General features: G+C 39.5%; 3 protein-coding genes across 3 annotated transcripts; 2 read left to right on the top strand and 1 right to left on the bottom strand.

Annotated features, from left to right (window-relative positions):
• The first annotated feature begins 25 nt into the window (after window positions 1–25).
• mtch2 (mitochondrial carrier homolog 2) lies at window positions 26–7,742 on the top strand. The gene is made up of 13 exons (XM_017723976.2): window positions 26–176; window positions 1,482–1,566; window positions 1,943–2,049; window positions 2,363–2,386; window positions 2,852–2,908; window positions 3,913–3,970; window positions 4,074–4,125; window positions 4,210–4,269; window positions 4,405–4,498; window positions 5,308–5,355; window positions 5,444–5,511; window positions 5,727–5,802; window positions 6,726–7,742. The coding sequence occupies exons 1-13, from the start codon at window positions 90–92 to the stop codon at window positions 6,810–6,812; spliced, it is 903 nt and encodes a 300-aa protein (XP_017579465.1). The 5' UTR covers window positions 26–89; the 3' UTR covers window positions 6,813–7,742.
• A 1,343-nt stretch (window positions 7,743–9,085) lies between these two features.
• psmc3 (proteasome 26S subunit, ATPase 3) lies at window positions 9,086–19,060 on the top strand. The gene is made up of 11 exons (XM_017723974.2): window positions 9,086–9,212; window positions 11,342–11,422; window positions 11,535–11,660; window positions 12,939–13,043; window positions 13,177–13,239; window positions 13,347–13,484; window positions 15,382–15,525; window positions 16,534–16,779; window positions 17,010–17,155; window positions 17,262–17,343; window positions 18,693–19,060. Exons 1-11 carry the CDS (start codon window positions 9,171–9,173, stop codon window positions 18,801–18,803), a joined length of 1,284 nt encoding a protein of 427 aa, XP_017579463.1. The 5' UTR covers window positions 9,086–9,170; the 3' UTR covers window positions 18,804–19,060.
• Window positions 19,061–20,634: 1,574 nt separating this feature from the next.
• aplnr2 (apelin receptor 2) lies at window positions 20,635–23,459 on the bottom strand. The gene is made up of 2 exons (XM_017723973.1): window positions 23,365–23,459; window positions 20,635–22,503 (listed from the first exon to the last, which is right to left on the bottom strand). Exon 2 carries the CDS (start codon window positions 22,033–22,035, stop codon window positions 20,707–20,709), a length of 1,329 nt encoding a protein of 442 aa, XP_017579462.1. The 5' UTR covers window positions 22,036–22,503; window positions 23,365–23,459; the 3' UTR covers window positions 20,635–20,706.
• Window positions 23,460–23,770: the final 311 nt, after the last annotated feature.

The raw sequence follows: 23,770 nt of genomic DNA, 5'->3' as shown, positions 1-23,770 counted from the left end.
GTTTACCCTCTGCCCTTATCACGTGATGACCGTATTAGTCTCTTTGCATTACCGAAATTCCTCCCCTGTCAAGGAGGGGACGTTGGATAATGGCGGACACATGTGGCCAAGTACTCCTAGGGTCTGGGCTGACTGTCCTTTCCCACCCTCTTATGTACATCAAGGTTTTAGTACAGGTACGAGCGCTGGTGTCATATTTACAAAAGACATGGACGCTGATTATCCGCGGTGTCCGCTTTAGCCGAGTAGGAGGAGCAGCCGCCGGCCAGACAGCTAGCAGTCTGTTTGCTAGACGTTATCTGCGTTCGCTGCGTTCTCTAGTTTATAGAAGGCTCTGAAATAGAGAGAGGCTCGTGTGAAGAAGTGTGGGTTTACTGCAGCTCTCTCTTCACGAAGGACCCAAGCCTTTTGTGTCATTTTGTTTACCTGTACAGGCTGCTACTTCTTGCCTGCTGTCTCTTATCTTGAGTGCTAGTGCCTAATCTACTTGCTAACCGCTAATGCTAACGTGCACTTGTCATGAAGAGGATGCAGTATTGTTCTCGCTTGGACAGTAAAAAGAAATGTCCTGTCATTTAATTTAGCCCAGTATTTATGTTTGATCTGACATTCATGTGGAAAAACAATCGAAACCAAAAGTCGGCTGTCTTCTTTTGTTTAGCCACCTAGCTAGCTAAACAGTAAGGTTAATGTTGTGTTCGTTTTCATGGAGGCGCGTCCTTTGCCAGGCCAGGTCTAAAGGTTACTGATCCTGTATTCTGACACAAAACTTTACATTTGGGTCAGTGTTACACTGTGGTTCTGTGGATGTGTGACTATAAACGGAAATTGAGCGTTGTAGCAAAACCCCTTTTGTCCTAGCCACTTCGATTAGTGTGACTGTGTAGTGTTGTCACAATTTTTAGAAAGACATTGACGCCACACTTGCATTTTGTGATGATAACTGAAAGCACTGTCAGGTGATTGCCAGTGCCTAAATATTACATTCTAATAACAGCTCTTCACACAAAAATCTGTAGTCATACTACAGTAAACTTATTTTATTATTTATAATAAAATAATTAGTCAATTATTGTTATTTATATATTTCTTTCTGCTGGATAATAGTTCTATTAAAAAAAAGTCACGATTTCACCTGTTAAACGAATGTGCTGTAATAATCTATAATACTTGCTTAGTAAGCTGTAGTATAGTAAACCTTGGACTAAATTTACTGTAATGTTAGATGTTTTGTATCTATGACATCTGCAGAGTGAAGGAGGATATTAATGCATTACACTTTCTAATGCTCCTGCAAATGACACAAAAATGTATATTCTTGTATTTAGATCCTGTTACAGAACCTCTTTGGTGTCTCACTCATTTACAATATTTTAACTGGAAACTTTCACTATCTAAAGTCTCTCCTAAGATGATAAAACTGCAATGGCCACAGGCAAAAGTGTATTCCAACACAAACAGTATAACCTTCTCTGTTTCAGGTGGGACATGAACCTCTTCCACCCACTCTAGGCAGGAATTTGTTTGGCAGACAGGTGTATCAGCTTCCAGGGCTATTTGCATATGGTAAGAATTGCCATACCTTTTATTTTCATACATTGGAATGTACTGAACAAATAATGCCTTAATGAACACACTGCTCAAGAGGTATGATTTTGTATGGTGGTATACAAAATTGCATATTTTATGTGCATCATTAATGCGGAGCTGTTAACGATCCTAGATTTGTCTCTTGTAAATATTAGTCATTTAGGCAGTTCCAGTGTGTGTAGAATATAGCGAATGTTGCTAAACTTGATTGTTATCAGCATCGTAAGACATGCATGATGCAGTCAGAAGTTTTCTGGCAAATGTCACACTCATTTATTTTTAAGTGTTGTGTGGAATTTTAGCTGACATGCTTAACTTTTCAGACTGAAACTGAATTTTGTGTTTTTAATAGCTAAACACATCATAAAGATTGATGGAAAATCTGGCCTGTTCAACGGTCTCGCCCCCAGACTTTGTGCAGGGACCATTGGCACCATTGTTCACAGTAGAGTGTTGCAGGTATGATGCAGGTTTGTCTTTAGTATGCTTATTATGTAACCCCTGGCAACTCAGAAGAATGCTGTACATCTGTAACGTAACATAAACAAAGAGTCATGAGATCGGCTCTATGTTTATTCGGCTATTGAAAATTATTTGCAACTCTATTATATCTCTTTTTGTGCATGCACTTGTGAGGGTATGAAGTGGTTAGTATTATTCAAGAGCTTTGTATTGACCTTGGCCTTAGTCTGGCACCAGTACTTGAGGGACAGCTCAGAAGGCTATTTATACACAGCTTTTATTAACTCTTGACTTTTATTATTCGCCCCAGAAATCCCAAGAGAGCAAATTTGAGGTAAGGTCACCATACACTGTACTTGTCATATATACATTGTCATTTTAGTTTAAACAGTAATGCAAACTTAGCCAAATGATTGTCACCTGCAGATTTATTGTAATAGAACAATATTATTGGCACCCAAAATCCATATTAAATACAATGTGAGCATTACAGAGCCTTATGCTATGCCTTGTATATTTCCTCATAGTGATATAATTACCACATAATTACAGACAGGGCTTGCTTTTAATATAACTTGATTTATGATAATAACAAATGGCTAGTAATGCTGTTAACATCCAATGGTTTTTCTCATTGACTTGGTTTGAAGCCAGAATGGTTCAAAATTGGTGCACTGGAACCCTTCTTCTGAATAAGCTTATCTATGTAACTCTCAGCTGAAAATAAGTTCTCATTTATTGGTGTTAATCATTTATTGGTCAGACCAGTTTTGTCCATACTGTTTTGTTTTGGGCTTAGGTTGTGGGTGGTGGTCAGAAAGCAGAGGAGGGCTCATTGCAGCATGTTGTCAATGAGGTATGTCTCCCATTTAAACCATGATAGACAAAATGCATATATGGATGTACTTAGCTCGCAATGAAAAAAATCTTTTTACCTCAGTGCATGCTTGGTTTTATAATATATATTATATATATTCGCTGTTATCGGAACAAAACCTTGTATCTCCAGTTTTATCGATTTTCAGTTTTTGACATAATTTGAAAATGCATGTGGGACTTTATATTGTGTGTACATTTGATGAAGGAGGAACCAAAATACATGGCCAAAAATAACTTGTAAATAAGTCTGATTCCATTGACTTGCATTGAAAGTAATGTATGTTTTTTCTTTCTCCTGTAAAGTTACCATTTTGGAGATATGAGGTTTTGTTCTGACAGCAGTGATATATATGTATGTATAAGTGAGACACAGAATTTAAGAATTTATTTTTACTTAAACAAAATTAAACTGTCATTAGTCGCAGATTAATCGTGTACTGACATGCTTAAAATAAAGGACACAACCCGTCAAAAGTATCAGTTATAAAAACAGTAACTGCTACATTCTAAGCCGTTGTAAAATAACCGACATTTATGATGCAGAAATGAATTCTGTATTAATGCAGATAATAAAATATTCTTTTTACTGTGGAATGTAGCACTCATAGTTGGTCCTGGCAAAAGTATATGAAGTACATTTTTTTATATATAATTTAAACATATCCTACTTAAGAACCCCATTTTGTTTAATCTGTGCCGCTGACTACAATATAATCATTACTGTATGACCAAAAATTAAAAAGACTGATGAAATGACTGGAATACATAATGATGTGCTACTGTTAGTTCTGTAGTTATATTTCCCACTTATTACTTGCCCATATTAAAACAAATGTGCAAATGCCTTGACCAAGATTTGGCTCAGTGTACCTCAAACAACTCATGTCCTTCCTTATAATATTGTGTGATTTTCTTACACTGCTGTGCTTCACACTTTCTCTCATAGCGTCACTTATGCTCTGATCTTTCTTGTTATGACAGACAACCAGGGAGATGATAGCTCGCTCCTGTGCCACAATAGTTACACACCCATTCCATGGTGCTGCTCTTTGATTTTTTTCCCCCCCAATTTTCATTACATTTGTGAAGTTCCAGACCATATGATCTGATACTGAGGTCACGATGTTTGTGTCTGGTTTCAGTAATCACCCTTAGATGCATGGTCCAGTTTATTGGAAGAGAAGCGAAGTACAGGTCAGCCCTGGTCTTATCTCTTTCTCTCTTTCTTCTCTGTGATCTTTATTTTGCTAAATTGACCTGACCTGTCACTCTTTTCAGTGGTGTCTTTGATTCCGTCATCACAGTCTACAGAGAAGAGGGAATCCTTGGATTTTTTGCGTATGTACTGAAATTTGCCTTGAATATAATAATTTGTCCGTTTGGGGTTTAATGTCAAGGGTTTCTTATTCTGTCACATCATACCAATAACTGTGTGTGTATGTGTGTGTGTTTGCTTGTTTCTGTGTCCTTTAGTGGTCTCATTCCTCGTCTTCTCGGGGATGTTCTCTCTCTGTGGATCTGCAACATGCTCGCTCATCTCATCAACACATACGCAATAGATGACTCAGTAAGTCTGTGTACAACAGCTGTGCATACATCAGAATCACACAAATAATTCAGCTACAGCAGGCAAACACACAGTAACGCTAATAAAAGGGATAGGTCCTGTTCTATGATCTGATTGACTGAACTGTTATGAAACACTTGATTTTAACACACATGACTCCACACATTAGTTAAACTGTGTATTATTGCAGCAGTTTATTTAAAACAGCCATGCTGTTAATGTCATCTGTAAACATTATGTTGTTTGGCAAACATAGCCTTTTGTTAGCTAACTACAGCTTGGTAGGCTTGTTGGTTTGTAGCACTTAAAAAAAAAAAAACACTTAAATCAGTTACACTTAAAACATTTTGCACAGTACTAGAAGAACTACTTTTGACACCTTAAAAAGGGTTTGAAAATGTTCATATAATGTGTTGTCCTAATTTAAGTTTTCTTCCAAGAACATTCACATTATGTTGAGGTTGTTTGAACTTGAACAAGTTTTTTTTTTTTTTTTTTTTTTTTGATAAATGCATTTCATTTACAGAATGGTTCTCAAAAGAACCACCCATAAAATTTTTTGGTGGGGAGATTAAAAGTGGCTCCTCTATTGCAGTGCACAAAGAACCCTTTTTGACACCTTATTTGTGTACAAATATAAGCAGTGGAGAAATTGGTGATATTGCAATATGGCCCTTCACATAGCGGATAACAACATCACAGCTGCGGTAAAGTCACTGTGATCCACAGCCTCTTGTTTTATGTAAGTCTAGCTTTGTCAAAACCTTTTGAGAAATCACAGCAGTTTCTGGTTTTGTTGTCCCTTATAGATGAGTCACACAAGTGAGATTAAGAACTGCTCTCAGGCTGTGACTGGGGTGAGTAACATGACTGGGATCATTTGATCAAATCACTTACAGTGTTTTGTGACTGCCATCCAATAACATGCCTTTCTCTCACATTCAGTTTTTAGCCAGTATGCTGACTTATCCATTTGTGTTGGTGTCCAACCTGATGGCAGTCAATAACTGTGGGTGAGTGGGGCACCTTACCTTGGTTTGAGTCTTTTTTGGTTTTACATGTTGTGAGTAGAGAAAAAAAATTCTCGGGAAGTCTTTGTTTTGATACTTTTTATGGTCCGTTTTAAAATGTTTACTTGTTGTCATTGTGTGTGCCCACTTGTAATTATAGTAAGTCAAGTCAAGACCAATATTAAAGTCCAGTGATGCTTTCTCTGCACCTGTTCTAGGTTGGCTGGGGGTCTACCGCCCTATGCTCCCATCTACCCTACTTGGCTTGACTGCTGGAGTCACCTGAGCCGAGAGGTCAGTAAACACGCACACGCGCTCTGATTCCAGTTTGCGCATTGATGCTCATTTATAAGCCCTGCTTAAAGCCCTGATCAGAAACTTCAAAGTGCATTAGCTGTAACAGAGTTAGTTCTGTGAATGTGGGAAACATGCATAATGTATGGCTTGTGTAGTCTTATGTAGACTGTAAAGACCATATGCTGAATTTTAGTTTGTATTTCTAATGGTTTAAAACACAACTTTAATGTAAAGGGTTGTTAATTATGAATGAACCTCTTACATGTTCAGGAGCTGCTGGGTCCAGACTTCTATTCCACACTCTTATCAGTAGCTGGTAATGAACCTGTCAATCAGGAAATCATGAACTTGTAATAAATTTTCTTTTTATTGAAGTGGGAAACTCTCATAAACTTCTAAATAGAGACATCGGAATTTAAGCAATATAGACTTGTGTTAAAATATCTCATTAATATTTTTTGAAAAACAGCATCCAGTGACGTGCTTTTTAACTGGATTGGTCTTCAAATATCGGGATTAGATGCTCTAAATAAGCCAACAACAGAGTGTGGCAGCTGTAAGAACAATGAAGAGTTCCATAGTTCAGTTGAAGAACTTTCATCCAGACAGAACTATGTAGGTTTATGGACGATGAAAATTAGCTTTTGCCTGATTGATCGGCTCTACACAGCTGTCAGTTGCAATTTGCATAAAGTTTAAACCAGCTCAGCTTTTCCTCCACACTACAAGCCAAGTTCAAGCATTTTTCAATGTTTCTCTTTGTAAATGAATGGAAGTGAAATTTTTGAGAACGAATTCACATGCAGTTGGCCATTACAGTGCATTAAGCCTTAAACTGGGTTAAACTGTTAATTGCATTTTTCTACATCCCCAGCTCCCCAGTCCTCACTTAAATTCTTATTTCCCTTTCTCTCTCACAGGGCAATATGAGCAGAGGCAACAGTTTATTCTTCAGGAAGTTACCAGTGGGGAAGACATACGCCATTGACCAGAAGCGCTTTTTCTGAATAGGACGCCAACAGCATAGTCTTTAATTGTGATAATATAAATGCGATGGCCCGATGGCCTTGGTCGGGGACTCCTAATTCTTTGTATGCACTTGTTTATGATAACATTTTTTTTTTTTTTTTGGAAAATCAGTCTTTGTCAGCTTCCAAAATAATTATTTTTTCCATTATTTTCACTGAAGGTTGCTTTCATTTTGAAACATAAAGAGCTTTATTTTAATATGTAGAGATTTGTACACATACCCAGACAAAATAGACCTCAATGTCAGCGTTTCAAAATCAAGCAGGCTATAGACAGGAAACTATGAATGTGCTGGCCTCCTCCATGTCTCTCACTCTGAAAAATAAGAATGAAGTAATTGATTTAATAAAAACGTAAAAAGAAGGGTTAAACTCTGCCACCTGACTTCTGACATTATAGCAATTTTTTTATCATTCCTACTGTCCCCATTGCTTCATGTTTCTGATTGGAAGGTGCTTATCAATTAAAGTGTTTTTGTCTCCCAGCCATCATCCATGTTGACTGACTGACTGACTGACCTAAATGATGGATTAAATAGAGAAGTTCCTCCTGTGCTGGAACTGTGCATGTAGCTGTTGAAATGAGTTTTGTTAAACGGCAGCCCAGCTGTCTGCCTGTGTGTGCCCACATGTGTTTGTGCACATGTGTGTCTGTGTCCTCACACAGCCCGAGTCGCTGAGACTCACCTGGCTCACCTGAGTGCGGGTCAAAGTTTAGGCCATTGAGAACGCACCCCCCCCCCCCCAAACTGCTGAGCCAGGTAGGAGTCCCTCCAGTCTAATGGGGTGAGTGAGGTGGCGTGAAACATCTCCCCCACTCTCCTCGGCTCCTTACCTGTTCAGACGCATTTGGGCCGTATATTTGTATTAACGTTCTAATTGATCCAAATAAATTTCAACATGCCTTTTCTTGGCCTGTTTGTGTGTTTTTTTGTCTTACACCATCAATTGGGTGAGATTAGATATGTTTAATGAAGTGGTCAGTTACTGTACACAGTGTTCAAAAAGCACAATGCTGCTCTATTTAATGAACTGATGTCTTGAGAATGGTCCAGGTGTCAAGTTTTTTTCTGCTTAAGTAGATGCCCTCTCCATTGATGGACGAGGTAGAGGCAGTAACAGATGGACTACAGTAAGTTAAATGCAGTATACTTAGTGTACCTATATGGTAGGTGTGCTCATGGTCAAAAACATTTTGGCATGGCTGTTTTCAACAACTTGAGTGAGTGATACTTTTTTGATCCCACAACCGGGGAAATTCCACCTCCGCATTTAACCCATCCGTGAAGTGAAACACCACATACACACTAGTGAACACACACACTAGGTGGCAGTGAGCACACTTGCCCGGAGCGGTGGGCAGCCCTATCCACGGCGCCCAGGGAGCAGTTGGGGGTTAGGTGTCTTGCTCAAGGACACCTCAGTCATGGACTGTCGGCCCTGGGGATCAAACCGGCAACCTTCCGGTCACAGGACCAGACCCCTAACCTCCAGCCCACAACTGCCCCCACTTGATGGGTAAATCACAAATATGGGTGAAATTAAAATATACATACACTGGCCACTTTATTAGGTACAGTTGCTTCAGTTGCTTGTTAGCCCAAATAGCTAATCACCCTCTCAAATCAGTGCATTTAGACATGTAGAGGTGGTCAAGACAACTTGCTGAATTGGAGACAGAGCATCAGAATGGGGAAAAAAGGTGATTTAAGTGACTTTGAACGTGGCGTGGTTGTTGGTGCCAGACGGGCTGGTCTCAGTATTTCAGAAACTGCTGATCTACTGGGATTTTCACGCACAAACATCTCTAGGGTTTACAGAGAATGGTCCGAAAAAGAGAAAATATCCAGTGAGCGGCAGTTGTGTGGACGAAAATGCCTTGTTGATGTGAGAGGTCAGAGGAGAATGGGCAGCCTGGTTCCAGATGATAGAAAGGCAACAGTAACTCAAATAACCAACCAAAATCTCTGAGGAATGTTTCCAACACCTTGGTGAAAGTATGCCACGAATACTTAAGGTAGTTCTGAAGGCAAAAGGGGTTCCAACCTTTTACTAGCAAGGTGTACCTAATAAAGTGGCCGGTGCGTGTATATAAGATGGGATTTTAATCCAAAGAACATGGACATTTTTAAAAAGTTTAATTTTTAAGGATCTTTCCACATCAACACACTAAATATTTACATCTTAATGACTGAATTATGTAGAATTTTCCTGAGTCGCCGGCTTCTCCCATAATATTGATATTCAGGCGCGAGCCAGGCGGCGGCAGCAGATCTCCACAGCGGCTAAACCGCCCAAAATTAGGCAGCAAAGAAGCTCGAAGCGAAGCGTTGCAAGATGGCGTCTCTGAATGACAGGTCCGTCTGGGACGAGGTGGAGGTTCGTTTTTTCTTTTTCGTTATAAAAGTGTTTTTAACATGTGTAGAAGTTTTAAGGTGTTACATCAGCAGCACAGTGATAAACGTCTGAAAGTCTGACGGTTCTAGATGATAGCAAGTGGAGTTCTTCATGAAGCCGCCTCGCCGTTGCCGGGTTGCTAACAGGCTGCAGCATGACACAGTGAAATTAGCTACAGCGCTCAGGTCTCGGGAGTTTATAAAAGCAGAAACTGTAGTTTGGGGAGAAACCTGTCAAATACTTAATCCTGAATAACAAAGTACAGATTTTTCTCATAACAAAGTGCTCTATGACGGCTTCCAGGCACAGTAGTGGCGAGTAAGTGAGCTTGTTTAGCTGCCCAGGTTGCTAACCGACTCGGAGCGCTATCACAACAGAACACGGCGTCTTTACGCGTCCGCTCATCTTTGTTCTTGAAGCTTTAAAAGCTGTAACTTACAGTAAAAATGTGTTGTTTTGTACATTAAGAGGCGTTTGTTAGCCCACCTAATCGGTCTGTCGGATCCAGCTAGCTTCATATTTTTAGTGTAGCAAGCATTCAATAAAAATAAAGAAAAACCGACGCTAAGCTAAGCTGTGCTTGTGAATTCTGTAATGGTAAAACTATAAAGCAGACCTGGGCGATGTGGCTCAAATATATCACATCACAATATTTGAACACATTTTCATGATGCAAGATGTGTATAGCGATATTTCCTTTTTTGTTAACTAAGTTGAAACAGACAAATGAACCAGTTTTTACATTTAAAAATCCTATAAAACCTATAAATACAGTGATTTTTATTCCGTGTTTCACACATTGTACGACAGTAAATCTGAGGATCCAGGCAACATTATGCTCCTTTTGTAATGTAAATATGCAGTTGGTTAGTCACTGTTCTTTAAGCACCGAAGATATCTATGATATGCTCTGAAAAGCATGCTGTGATGTAATTCATCACATAATGGTAAGATAATGTCATATTACCAACCCTTGACTATAACAGTTATAGGCATGGTACCTGCCTGCTATCAAGCCATTTCTCACAAAGTTCAGTTAGGTGCTGAAAAAGGATTTAGCCCCTGTGAAATATTTATGATATTCATGAAAAATGTTTATTTATGCATTGGTTTTACTAGTAAATTGCCAAATATCTGACTCCAAGAGAATTGTTGTATTTTTAACAAATTGTGCATAATTTGATTAAGATATAGTCATTTTTTTATGAGACTACTTTAATATGAGTGCATTGCAGAAAGACGTGCTTTTTTCTTATTATAGTAGTGATAGAAGACAAGACTTTCTATGTCTACAATGCATAGATGGTCATTTTATTTGCTGTCCAAAACAACCAGTGAACCTACATTACATGTAATGTTGATAATGGCAAAATGATGGTAAGTCTAACGAGATTGTTTTTTTTGGGGACTGTTGTGCCTTACAGTACCTGTTTGTTTTTTTTAATAATGCTTTTACATTTACATGTAAATTCCTTCTCTGAGGCTTTTAAAGGTATTAAACTCTTCAGACATCTGCTTTCTCTCACTGTGAGCAATTCTGACACAGTAAGATTTTTTAGAATGGCACATTAAACAATTCTTTGTTTACATCTTAAATATGCTGATTTTTATTTATTTATTTATTTAAATTGGCAGAAGCCTCCTTCAGTGTTTAAATAGAATATGTTGTTTATTGAATACATTTTGTTTATAGAAGTCTGACGACTTTGCTAAAATGGCCACCCTGTATAAGACCTAATGTACCTTTAGCCAGACTAAGGAGAGAGAGCTGCAGGGTTCCTTTTACTAGAGGACATGGGTTTGGTTCCTTTGTATTCGTCCAGAGAGAGGAATGCATTAGATTTAAGCAGTTTATCTACTTCAGTGTTGTTAGTGATGGCTAATTTCATAATGCACATAGAATATCCTGTGGAGAAGAATAAAAAGATCATGTGTATCGCTAACTGAACAAAACTCGCAAAACCTCTCCATTACTAAGCATCGTGTTTCTATAGGCTTGATGCAATCTGAAGATTCTAGTACATCAAAGCACAAGAGTACTGATGGAGACTTCAATTTATGGCTAAACAGATTCGCTTGCTACCTCTTCTGAACCTCTTCTGGTTTTGCAGGATGGGATTGGCGAAGAAGTCCTCAAGATGTCTACTGAGGAAATTGTTCAGCGGACACGGCTGCTGGACAGTGAAATAAAAGTAGGTGATCTGAATGCTTATCACAAAAATAGATGATAAATCTCATTCCACAGGTTAAACAAGTTAATGACTTGCATGTCTAATCTTTGTGCTGCTGTGTTGTTGGTTATAGATCATGAAAAGTGAGGTGCTGCGAGTCACTCACGAGTTGCAGGCTATGAAGGACAAGATCAAAGAAAACACAGAGAAGATTAAAGTGAATAAGACTCTGCCCTACCTCGTCTCCAATGTCATAGAAGTAAGCAAAGTATTTCTGTATTCAAAGAAAGCCTTTCTTTTCTATGTGGAGTCTTTATGGAGTCCTCACTGTAGAGGTCTGGTTTTCTGAAGTTAATGTTATTACTAAACAGAAGAGCTATATTGATGAAGTATACCTAGTGAAAGTGTAGAAAGTCTAGATTTGCTCACTATAGCTCATTTGAAAAAATCTTTATAAAATTTTCCCCTTGGATCAAAATTTAGTTGATCAGCCAAGACATGTTTGATATCTGAGGAAAATATGGAATAATAATGGAAATGTATGATCTCCATCTGGCATTGTCTGTCAGCAAACATTTGCCTCAAAACATGTAAAGTTGTTAAGTAATCATAAATAGAATGTTAGTTGGGTTCTGATTCTGTTTCTTTAAAGATTAGTTGTGATTGTGTGTGGTGTTTTTTTTTTTTTTGTTTTTGTTTTTTTTATAATAGAATGCCATACGGTGTTGGAAATCACATTTGTTTCACATTAGTTATACGTGGGTTGAGTAAGGTGTATGCAGGTGTATAGTACATTGCTGGTTGTTGAGGTATAATCTAGAGACATACAGAAATGAAAATTCTGGGCTGATGATAATGATACCATGTAGAAACTGGAACTAGGCCCACCTGGATTAGCATGACAGAGCAATATAACTGAATTGCAAAGAGTTACATATGCAGTAAAAGTAGCCCAGCGTCGCCTAAACATTCTGCTTTATTGGAGTATAATAAATCCATTGTCAAATATTGGTTTTGAACATTGGTCATATCTAAACATTTGTCTAATGCCAGTAATCTTTTTTTCCCCCTTTTTTTTGGTTTTGTTTTGTAAACAAATATGCCAATACCAAGTGGTTTTGATATCATTGTGCATCTTTATCAGTATGAGCTTTCATTACTTATTATTGAAGTGAGCCTTGCAACTTCTTTTCTTTCTTTACTAAAGAAGCAAATTGCAACATGAAATACCTACATCTGTCATCTCTGACTAAATATGTGGTTTAAATTTAATTTGTTGAACTGTAATTCATATACTTTTAATCTGAAAAACAAAAAAAAGTGTTCAGTTATCTGTATATCGCCAGTAAATGCAAGTCATGCTGCAAAGTATATTATTTTATAAAGAATGCATTTCTTTGTGTTGTACACTAGAGGTAGTTGTCTTGTGCACCTGGGAGTGCACTGTTTCTGAGAGATGGATGATGACTGATCGTTGTGTGTGTGTGTGTGTGTGTGTGTGTGTGTGTGTGTGTGTGTGTGTGTGTGGGGTTGGCAGCTTCTGGATGTGGACCCAAATGACCAGGAAGAGGATGGTGCTAATATTGATCTGGACTCGCAGAGAAAGGGCAAGTGTGCAGTCATCAAAACATCCACAAGACAGGTGGGTTCAGCACACTGTTACTGACATTACCAACTCAATCACAAATATGAACATGAAGACCATTTTCTTAGTTTATTAGGCCCTTTTTTTTGTGGCTCATTGACTGAATTCTTGTGTTGTGTAATGCTTGTAGACTTATTTCCTGCCTGTAATCGGCTTGGTTGATGCTGAGAAACTGAAACCTGGGGATCTTGTGGTGAGTGAATATTTCCAGTAGCTATTTAAGCAGACATGTTGTATAAAGTCTGTTGGAGTTATGTTCCCCTAAGTTTTGTAACCCAGCTTGTCTTTGTGTGAATGCAGGGTGTTAATAAGGACTCCTACTTGATTCTGGAGACTCTGCCCACTGAGTATGACTCCCGAGTGAAGGCCATGGAGGTGGATGAGAGGCCTACTGAGCAGTATAGTGATATCGGTGGTCTGGACAAGCAGATCCAAGAGGTACAAATTGTTAGAAGTAATATATAATACAACCCCAATTCCAATGAAGTTGGGACATTGTGTAAAACAAATAAGAACAGAATACAATTATTTGCAAATCCTTTTCAACCTATATTCAATTGAACACACTACAAAGACAAGATATTTAATGTTCAAACAGATAAACTTTATTGTTTTTTGCAACTATTCACTCATTTTGAATTTGATGCCTGCTACACGTTCCAAAGAAGTTGGGACAGGGGCATGTTTACCACTGTGTTACATCACCTTTCCTTTTAACAACACTCAGTAAGCGTTTGGGAACTGAGGACACTAATTGTTGAAGCTTTGTAGGTGGAATTCTTTCCCATTCTTGCTTGATGTACAACTTCAGTTGTTCAACAGTCCGGGGTCTCCATTGTCATATTTTGCACTTCCTAATGCGCCACACATTTTCAATGGGAGACAGGTCTGGACTGCAGGCAGGCCAGTCTAGTATCCGCACTCTTTTACTATGAAGCCACGCTGTTGTAACACGTGCAGAATGTGGCTTGGCACTGTCTTGCTGATATAAGCAGGGACATCCCTGAAAAAGACGTTGCTTGGATGGCAGCAAATGTTGCTCCAAAACCTGTATGTACCTTTCAGCACTAATGGTGCCTTCACAGATGTGCAAGTTACCCATGCCATGGGCACTACCACACCCCCACACCATCAGAGATGCTGGCTTTTGAACTTTGCGCTGATAACAATCCAGACAGTCCTTTTCCTCTTTGGCCCGGAGGACACGACGTCCATGATTTCCAAAAACAATTTGAAATGTGGACTCGTCAGACCACAGGACACTTTTCCACTTGCGTCAGTCCATCTCAGATGAGGTCGGGTCCAGAGAAGCCGGCGGCGTTTCTGGGTGTTGTTGATATATGGCTTTCGCTTTGCATGGCAGAGTTTTAACTTGCACTTGTAGATGGAGCGACGAAGTGTGTTTACTGACAGTGTTTTTCTGAAATGTTCCTGAGCCCATGTGGTAATATCCATTACAGAATGATGTCGGTTTTTAATGCAGTGCCGCCTGAGAGATCGAAGGTCACAGGCGTTCAATATTGCTTTTCTGCCTTGCCGCTTACTTGCAGAGATTTCTCCAGATTCTCTGAATCTTTTGATGATATTATGGACTGTAGATGATGAAATCCCTAAATTCCTTGCAATTGCACATTGAAAAACGTTCTTAAACTGTTGGACTATTTGCTCACACAGTTGTTCACAAAGTGATGAACCTCGCCACATCCTTGCTTGTGAATGACTGAGCCTTTCAGGGATGCTCCCTTTATACCCAATCATGACACTCACCTGTTTCCAATTAACCTGTTCACCTGTGGAATGTTCCCAACAGGTGTTTTTTGAGCATTCCTCAATTTTTCCGGTCTTTTGTTGCCCCTGTCCCAACTTCTTTGGAACGTATTGCAGGCCTCAAATTCAAAATGAGTGAATATTTGCAAAAAACAATCAAAGTTTATCTGTTTGAACATTAAATATCTTGTCTTTGTAGTGTATTCAATTGAATATAGGTTGAAAAGGATTTGCAAATAATCGTATTCTGTTTTATTTATGTTTTACACAACGTCCCAACTTCACTGGAATTGGGGTTGTAGTATTAAGAACTAATCATACCTTTTTATTTATATATAGTCGTATGCAAAAAAATCTGCATCGCTAGTCAAATTGTGTTTTGTTGAATGTCTAAAGTGAAAGTTGACGCAGCCTCTACAAGGAACAGACCCAATATTGCTTTACAGATATGAAAATAACCATGACCGTGAATCCAATACTGTAATATAGTAGATATAAATCCTTAAATTAAATAACTAACAGGAGAATGTATAAAATCTAGAAATAACACTTGTGTTTATTCTTTTAGTTGGTGGAAGCAATTGTCCTGCCCATGAACCATAAAGAGAAATTTGAGAATTTGGGCATCCAGCCACCCAAAGGTGTTCTGATGTATGGACCACCAGGTACTGGAAAAACCTTGCTGGCCAGAGCTTGTGCTGCACAGACCAAGGTACTTGTGTTTTATTTATATTTATAAAATAAGGTACTTATGTTTTTTTTTTTTTTTTTTTTTGTGGTTTGTTTTTTTGTTTAACATTTCAGATTTTACATTTACTAGAATGGAGTTCTTTTTGATTTGAAGTGATTAAGGCCTCATCCACATGTATCTGGATATATCTGTAAATTACATTATTTACTTCCTCTCCAACCAGGAAGGCAATAATAGGGGGGGTGTGGGGTTGTTGCAAACACAACACAGTAGCTAAGAAAATGAGGAGCGTGTTTTCCAGAGGTGCTGTTTGTAGTGAGCCGAAAGCTCAGCTTTTCTGTGAACAGCAGGGCAAAATGTAGAGGAGGGAAAAGGTGTCTTCAGAAATATTTGTATGTTTTTGAAAGGGGCCTATAGCGTAAATTTTTAGTTGATTGCATCACTGGAAGAAGCAACAATTTCCAACATTGTACCTGCCTGCTTCACAACTGTGAAGCAAATATTGAAAAATGAAAGATTTTGCTGCTTCTTAGTTGCTTGTAGGCTTGTATAGCCTTTCTTCCACTGCATGGTACAGTTTTTCCACTGCAGATAGTACTCCATAGTACTCCCTCATTGTAGCTGGTTGTCATAGCAATGACAGATGAAACTGCCATGACATGAAGGAGACTGATCTACTAACCTTGTAGCTAACATTAGCATATGTGTTGAGGAATTTTCTCTGATGAGTCAGCAGTCTGTAGCGTTTTTGTGTCAGCTTTTGGTACCTTGCTTGGAACCGTGGAGAAATGGTACCAGGTACCACGTTTGCCTAGTGGAAACCTTGACTCGGGTCAGTGTCCTGCTTTGTGAAATACCACACTGGATATATTCCTAAACTGAACGTTTTGTGCTTGTGCATGTTCAGAATGAGTGCTCTGATGGTTGTGTGCATTGACATGTAACTTAATTTTGGACAAAAGGCTGATTAGTTTTCACTGTCTTGTGATAACCCCCTACCCAACATTTTGGGATTGCCCTCTCTCTCAGGCTACATTCCTGAAGTTAGCTGGTCCACAGCTGGTGCAGATGTTTATAGGAGATGGAGCCAAGCTGGTGCGTGATGCCTTCGCTCTGGCTAAAGAGAAAGCCCCTTCAATTATCTTCATTGACGAGTTGGATGCTATTGGTACCAAGCGCTTTGACAGTGAAAAGGCTGGAGACAGAGAGGTGCAGAGGACCATGCTGGAGCTGCTCAACCAGCTAGATGGCTTCCAGCCCAACATGCAAGTCAAGGTACATACTTTGCTAAAAGTAATGCATGCCTGTCTTAATAGTAGCTTGATTCATTTGAATATTCATGCTGAATGTAAATTTATTCTCTGTGCAGTCTGTACTGTTCCTTTTCATAAATTGCCTGTCACTGTTGCCTCACTGGGTGTTTTGTAGCTTTATGAAATGCAAATCAATTGACTTCCATTTAAAATGCACAGTTCTGTAAGTGTAACTTTTGACTATGTTTTCAGGTGATTGCTGCCACCAACCGAGTGGACATTCTAGACCCTGCACTCTTGCGTTCTGGACGGCTGGACCGCAAGATTGAGTTCCCCATGCCCAACGAGGAGGCTCGTGCTCGAATCATGCAGATCCACTCGCGCAAGATGAATGTTAGGTATGCAACGATTGTCTGAGTCATTTAACCATGTGAAAGCATTTCGGTATATGCGTATTTTTAGAACTTCCCCTTGTTTATTTTGTCTTTCTCTCCCTTTCTTTAGCACTGATGTGAACTATGAGGAGCTGGCACGCTGCACTGATGACTTTAACGGCGCTCAGTGTAAAGCTGTGTGTGTGGAGGCAGTGAGTATTGTTTTAATTTATTCTGCAGTTTAGCTAATAGCACAGATTGTCAATTGCGTAAGAGAGAGATTTCAGTGGGGTCTGATATACATGATCATAATTCTGGCAAAGACTGGCATCTCAGCCATTGGAGTAATTGAGTTCATTGGGGAACCATGACCTTTAGCACTAATCCTTCAGTTCGAGCTAAAGAAGTGAAAAAAGAGGTTAATAAACATCTGTTATGCTAAATTCTGTTTGTTGCTGTTTTTAACAACTGGTTGCTATTTTTAACTACTGGTTGATACCCATTGGTTAAAACAGTTTGCAGTTTCAGGGTTTTCCAGCCAAATCTGAGCAATGAAAAAAATAGTAGTACTACAAAACTTGCAGGGTTTAAATACAACAAGCATGTTGATTTTACTAAATAGATTAACGTAAAATGAATTTAAACTCTTTAGTTTTTTTCATACTCAGAAGTCATTAAGCCTAGGAGGCCCTGAGGACAAAGTCTACATTCACATTACAAGCCTCATTGCTCAAATCTGATTTTTACTCATCCAGTCTTTCTGACAGGATGGTTTACACTCATTTAGGTAGCTAAATCAAATCTGTCAATAATGTGAACAGAAGTGTCCTGAAATGACCCACATGTGCACGTCTTACCCAGTAACATCACGTGAATGAATCACGTTCATAATCAGAAAACAAACAAACGAGCAGAATGAGTCTTCACTGCAAAGATAATTAACACTGAGCAGCTCACAGCCTTTCATTATTAGAGCAAGATGAAGATGCTTTCCACCATTTGCAGGCTTTAGCCTCTGTTTGGCACTGCTGCCATGGTAACACTGAATGATGGCACACACGCAGTGGAAAAAGCACGTGAATTCCGATCTGAGCGTTCACATTAATGTCGCGTGGCCACAAATCAAATACGTATCCAGTCTAGGACAACACATCAAAGTGGCTTATCAGAAAATCTGATTTGTGCCACTTCAGCTTGGTAATGTAAACATAGCCCATAAGCTTTTTAAAACGTAGTCTTGGTTTTGTAGGTGAAATATTGTGTGTCCAAAGTGAAGGCAATGCTATTAGAGTTAATTTACATTTACATGTCCTTCAGTTGCATCTTATCAAAAGGAATGAAACTGCTTGGCATAATCCTGCTTGATGTATAGTGTGTGGTGGCCTGTAGCCGAGCAACTACCTTTCAAGCAACTATTGTACCATCAGTTAGTAGTATTTTGAGTTGTTTCTACACTAGCAGTGGAATGTCATCTTTCTATTAATGGATAATCCCAATCAGTATCACCTGAATCAGTGCAAAGGAATTCTCATACTTAAGACTTCTATCGTCTGTATTCCAGGGTATGATTGCTTTGCGTCGTGGGGCCACTGAGCTGAACCATGAAGACTACATGGAGGGTATTCTGGAGGTGCAGGCCAAGAAAAAAGCCAACCTGCAATACTATGCTTAAGCCTGGCAACTGACTGTGTGTGTGTGTGTGTGTGTGTGTGTGTGTGTGTGTGTGTGGGTGTGTGTGTGGGTGGGTGTCTGTGTGTGGGTGTGAGAGATGGTCAAGTGTCAGGATTCAGCTGTGTGAATGATCAGAATGGAAACACATCAGTTTTGCTCATCTTGGACTTGACTGGCTCAGTAACGACCTGTGTGGAGTATTTTTCAGTCTACTGCTTGTCAAAATCCATTAAACAAACTTTTTTTTTCCACTAAGAAGCTTCGTGTTTTTGTTTGTTTGGGATCTCTGGCAAGAAAGGACAAACCCCAGGATATTATATTTTACAGCATTGAAATGTTTATTATACAGGTTATTATTATGCACATTTCTTGCTAGCTTACACTGTAGTTGCACATCGCACATTCTTGTGTGTCATGAAGCTTCTTTGTAAAGTTTCTGTGCCCCTGTCCTGCATTTTAGTCTGTTGTGGGAGGCAACAGGGATTCCATTTCACCCCTTCATGGGAAAAACTTTAATGTGATTATTCCAAATTTGCAGTTCCCACGCTGTGTGGGTATTGACTTCCTGTGAAAGGACATTCAATGCCATCAGCTACACAAACTGCAGTAAACTTTCTGGAGACTTGTTTTATGTCATCATTTGAGATGCTTAAATGTATGTTAATACTAGAGTGCAGCATTTAAGAAAAAGTTGGACTATTTTATAATGTAAAAGTATTGTCAAACCATGTACAAGATGGCTGCTACTGCTCTTTTAACTTCATGTACTTTTTTTGTTTTCATAGATAACCATTTCATAGTATCAAACAAGTGTTCAGATTATATACAGTACTGTTCAAAAGTTTGTTTCAATAATGCAAAACCCATTTATTTGCAGATAAATGTATAAAAATGATTCTAATATGCTAGTTCGCTCCACAGGTTTCATATAAATTAGCAGGATTCCAGGAAGCTATAAATAAAATGGAAAAAGATGTGAAATGTGTGCAGATTAATAAATAGAAGTGTAGAACTGCTAAATGACTCTTAAATGACTGAGGAAGCTGTAATGACATTGTAATGAATTTTATTACAACTTATTTCTCAATGTGAAAGTGGACATTAAATCTGGAGGCAGATAATTTGACAGAAACTAATGTAAAATTGTTTTATTCGCTTCACAGATTTCTCAAAATATTAACGTTGAAATACCTTTTGGGAAAGAAGCTGTAATATTTACAAACACATTGTACAAATTAATTCTGTACATAAAACAAAATTATTAATTTGGCAAGTGATTACAAACTTTTGAACACGTGTCAAAGTCTAAGCTGTTTGCTGAAAGTGAATGATGATTTAGGTATTCAGATCTAGTCCGTAATCCTGATTTTGGTGTGAGGCCCAGTATCACATCCCCATCCTGACTTAATTTCCTTAAGGGGCCCATGGGCAGAGTTGGCAAGTTAGCATGTCCTCATTATCAAGCAAGTCATTATAGTCAGCTGATTTTATCAAAACTGATTTTAATTCAGTTGTGTGTCAACTTTGTTGTGTTTATTTACAAATATATTTAAGTTCACAGGCACAGACATATCTATCTATGCGTTATCATGGTGTTGATTGATGGCTGTCGTATAATATATGAATCTAGGTAGCCAATCGATTGCATTAACAGTTTTTTAACCACAAGCGATAACAAAATCCAGGACCATAAACTGGATTCAAAGTCTGGATTTGAAGAAGAGCACTAACTGGTGGCCTCTTTCATTACTTACTAGCGACATCATTCAATGCTTCAATGCAAATCTGAGGAAGCAAACTTCAGACACCAGACAAGCCATGGTTGATCAAAAACTACATTTACATTAAAGAAAAACAGGCATATTTTTCTTTAATGCATAACTGGAAATGTGATCAAAAGCCTCTTATAGCCTTTCAAAGTATTCTTTAGACATTCTTTTATTGTGGTTGTGTGCTTTCTCTTCTGCCTCGCCTTCCACCACTCTGTTGAGCTTGTCATCTTCGTCCACCTCCTCCTTTGTACCTGACAGCATGGTGGAGCTTTTGCTGGGTGGCTCTCTCTCCTCCTTGACCTTCATTCTTGAACTTGTCCATCTGTATTGGATCGCGCCTCTGCAACGTCGACGGAAGGCCGGATCGCAGCAGGCGTAGAGCAGAGGGTTGAGGCAGCTGTTGACGTAGCCCAGACAGATGGCATATGGGTGGGCTGCGACCAACCAGCGGTCAAAGCCACAGGAGTAGGGCAGGAGATCTAGTTCCACCAAGGCTGAAAGGGTTTTGTTGACGTGAAAGGGCAGCCAGCAGAGGAAGAAGGCCAGGACAAGGGTGACAATGACTCGGAGAAGCCTGCGTTGCCGTTGACGGTCAGGTCGTGGGCCCAGGCTGAAGTGTCGGAAAAGGAGACGCCCCAGGGAGCAGTAGCAGAGAAGTAAAATGACAAAAGGAAGCAAGAAACCCAGCAGTGTGGACTTTAGACCTAGTGCTGCTGACCATATCAACTCTGCTCGCTCCTTTGCCATGGCGTCCAAGTCTGCAGAAACCACACTGGAGTAGTCCATGTCACATAAGCAAACTGTGGCACTTCCCTCACCATTCCTACTGTGTTCCTCTTCCAGCCAGTCATCATCTGTCCCCATGTCCAAGTGTACTTCTCTCACATCTCGTAGGAGCAGAGCAGGGAGTGCTAGGCTGCAAGCTGCCACCCACACGCTCCCTATGACCCAGCAAGCCCTTGCTGTGGCTTTGCTCTGCATGCCATTGTTACTGTTGCTGCGGGTAATCACACGGTAGCGCTCCACACTGAGTGTGGTCAGAGAGAACACGCTGGCGTACATGTTCAGTGCCACCAGGTAGCTACTTGCTCGACAGAGGGCACCACCAAATGGCCAGTGGTAGTCCAGGGCTGTGTAGACTGCCCACAGGGGGAGGGTCATGACGAAGGCCAGGTCGGCTAGGGCCAGGCTGGCAATCAGGGACTCTGTTACAGTACGTGAAGTGGAAGATGGGCCAGAAGAAGCGTCTTGAGGCCGTTCCAATTGGGAGTTCCTACGGCCTATGCCATGGCGGTCCAGGTATGCCCACAGAACTAAGCTATTTCCGAGCGTGCCAGCAATGAAAGCTAGTAGATAAATAGCTGGAATCACCACCCGGGTCGCACTCCACTCACTGTAGTCACACTGGGGGAGGGGGGGCGGGGAGGCAAGGGACCACTCCAGCTCAGACATGGAGAACATCAGTGACAAATATGAGCTTCTTCCTTCAAGTAGATGCTTTAGCACTCCTCTGTTCTGAGGTCTTTTGAGAAGACTTAGCAAACTAATTGATTTCCATTTGTTCTTTTGTCAGTTAACAGCTCAAATAAGAAACTGGTACAAGGTGGTATGAGTGCATGAAATCTTTTGAATTGGATTGTAAAGGTTGTGTACATTTGAGTTTGTATATTGGTCCTTCTAAAGTAATGGCACTATTTGTGTCCAAAGCAAATTCCTCTTGTGGGTGACAATCTAATTTCAAAAATCGATAAATTGTTTCAAGATGTCTGACTGTGCTTTGATGAAACTCCTTGTGACTTTGTCTTCCACAATTTCTTTTCCTGGCCGTTGGAAGATGGATTGCTAGATTCTCCCTTTCTTGTCTTGCACTGGCAACATCACTGTTTATTCCATCTCAGATCATTTTCCTTGAAATCTCAACTGAGTTTCCTGTAAGAATGAGTGAATAAAGAAAAGCTGTGAAAATGCTGAATGCGATGAACTGCATTCTAGTTCAGCCACTAGACTCAGCAACTACTTACAGTTACTATATGCGTCATAGTATTACCATAGTAACCAATAATACCATAGAGATGTTCAATATCAAACCATAACTATTAGAGCTAGGCATTCGGTTAAGGCCACAAATGTCAAAACCCAGTCAGAAAAACAAAAAAACACCACTGTGATGATGCTAGTATTAGCAGTTTTGCTATCATACTAATGGGATTTCAGTAGCAAGCTAACAGCAGTTCACATAGACATTATTCACTCTTCTACATTAAACAAAAACACTTGAAGCCGATAAAAGACATTCTATGTTTAACTTAAAATTTAAAATAACAAAATAGTTTGTACAGGTTTTACAGTGACTTTTACTATAAAGAGCCCCAGCATAGAACCACGACTGTTTGCCATTTCTAAACACTAACTTAAACCTGGTTAGACAGGCAGTGATGAATCTATATGGGCTTCCAGAAGACCTGTAGAATTTTTTTTCTGGTCACTGGAAATTAAGACGTGACTGTTTTTTGTGTAAATTTCTAATTATGTTAGATTATATTCTGTGACAAATAGCTAAATTTCACACATGTATGTTTTATTTGACAGAAATCATTAGGACTACTCTGAAGGGCCCTGAGGGATTAAAAAAAAATCAATAAGGTATAGTATAATGTTGAAAATACAGTAAAACACCTGTCTTTTTTCACTTGTCAGTGTGTCTCATTTGCCATCAAAGTCTAAATTTATTTATCCAAGTTTAAAGGACACTTCTGGGTTATAGAAGGAATGCATATAAAAATATTTTACCAGTTAAATGGCATCTCTGCAGCTTCTGGTCTTCCTGTTCCTTGTGCTTTATTCTTTCTCCTCCACTTGTTACTCAAAGCTGAGATTATCCATAACTGTCCTCTACTGTCCTCATCTTCCTCTCGAATATTCTTTTAGATGCTTTTGAGACCCATGGGAATCCCCTCCTTCTTAAGAATCTCCCACTCTATCTCTCTCTCTCTCTCTCTCTCTCTCTCTCTCTCTCTCTCTCTCTCTCTCTCTCTCCCCCCATTTCCCTCCTTTGCCTGGTGTTGGACCACCCTTGTTGGAGTTTTGTGAGTTCCCCAAACAGGAGCCTGAGTTTACAGAGCAGATACAGTCACTGCTCTGTACACCTCTGGTGTGAAAGGGGCTGTGTGCACACATAACAATGCCTTTAGTACCA

The sequence above is a fragment of the Pygocentrus nattereri genome, chromosome 25, assembly GCF_015220715.1.
Source record: "Pygocentrus nattereri isolate fPygNat1 chromosome 25, fPygNat1.pri, whole genome shotgun sequence".
NCBI classification, from domain to species: Eukaryota; Metazoa; Chordata; class Actinopteri; order Characiformes; family Serrasalmidae; genus Pygocentrus; species Pygocentrus nattereri.
This window is presented reverse-complemented; position numbering and strand designations above follow the sequence as displayed.

Bases quoted from the DNA above. Each gene is read 5' to 3' on its own strand.
- aplnr2 (XM_017723973.1), bottom strand. From the start codon at position 22,035: ATGTTCTCCATGTCTGAGCTGGAGTGGTCCCTTGCCTCCCCGCCCCCC.
- mtch2 (XM_017723976.2), top strand. From the start codon at position 90: ATGGCGGACACATGTGGCCAAGTACTCCTAGGGTCTGGGCTGACTGTC. The intron at 2,387-2,851 runs GTAAGGTCACCA...TTTTGGGCTTAG, and splicing joins CCCAAGAGAGCAAATTTGAG to GTTGTGGGTGGTGGTCAGAA. The intron at 5,512-5,726 runs GTGAGTGGGGCA...CACCTGTTCTAG, and splicing joins ATGGCAGTCAATAACTGTGG to GTTGGCTGGGGGTCTACCGC.
- psmc3 (XM_017723974.2), top strand. From the start codon at position 9,171: ATGGCGTCTCTGAATGACAGGTCCGTCTGGGACGAGGTGGAG. The intron at 11,423-11,534 runs GTAGGTGATCTG...TGTTGGTTATAG, and splicing joins TGCTGGACAGTGAAATAAAA to ATCATGAAAAGTGAGGTGCT. The intron at 15,526-16,533 runs GTACTTGTGTTT...CCTCTCTCTCAG, and splicing joins CTTGTGCTGCACAGACCAAG to GCTACATTCCTGAAGTTAGC.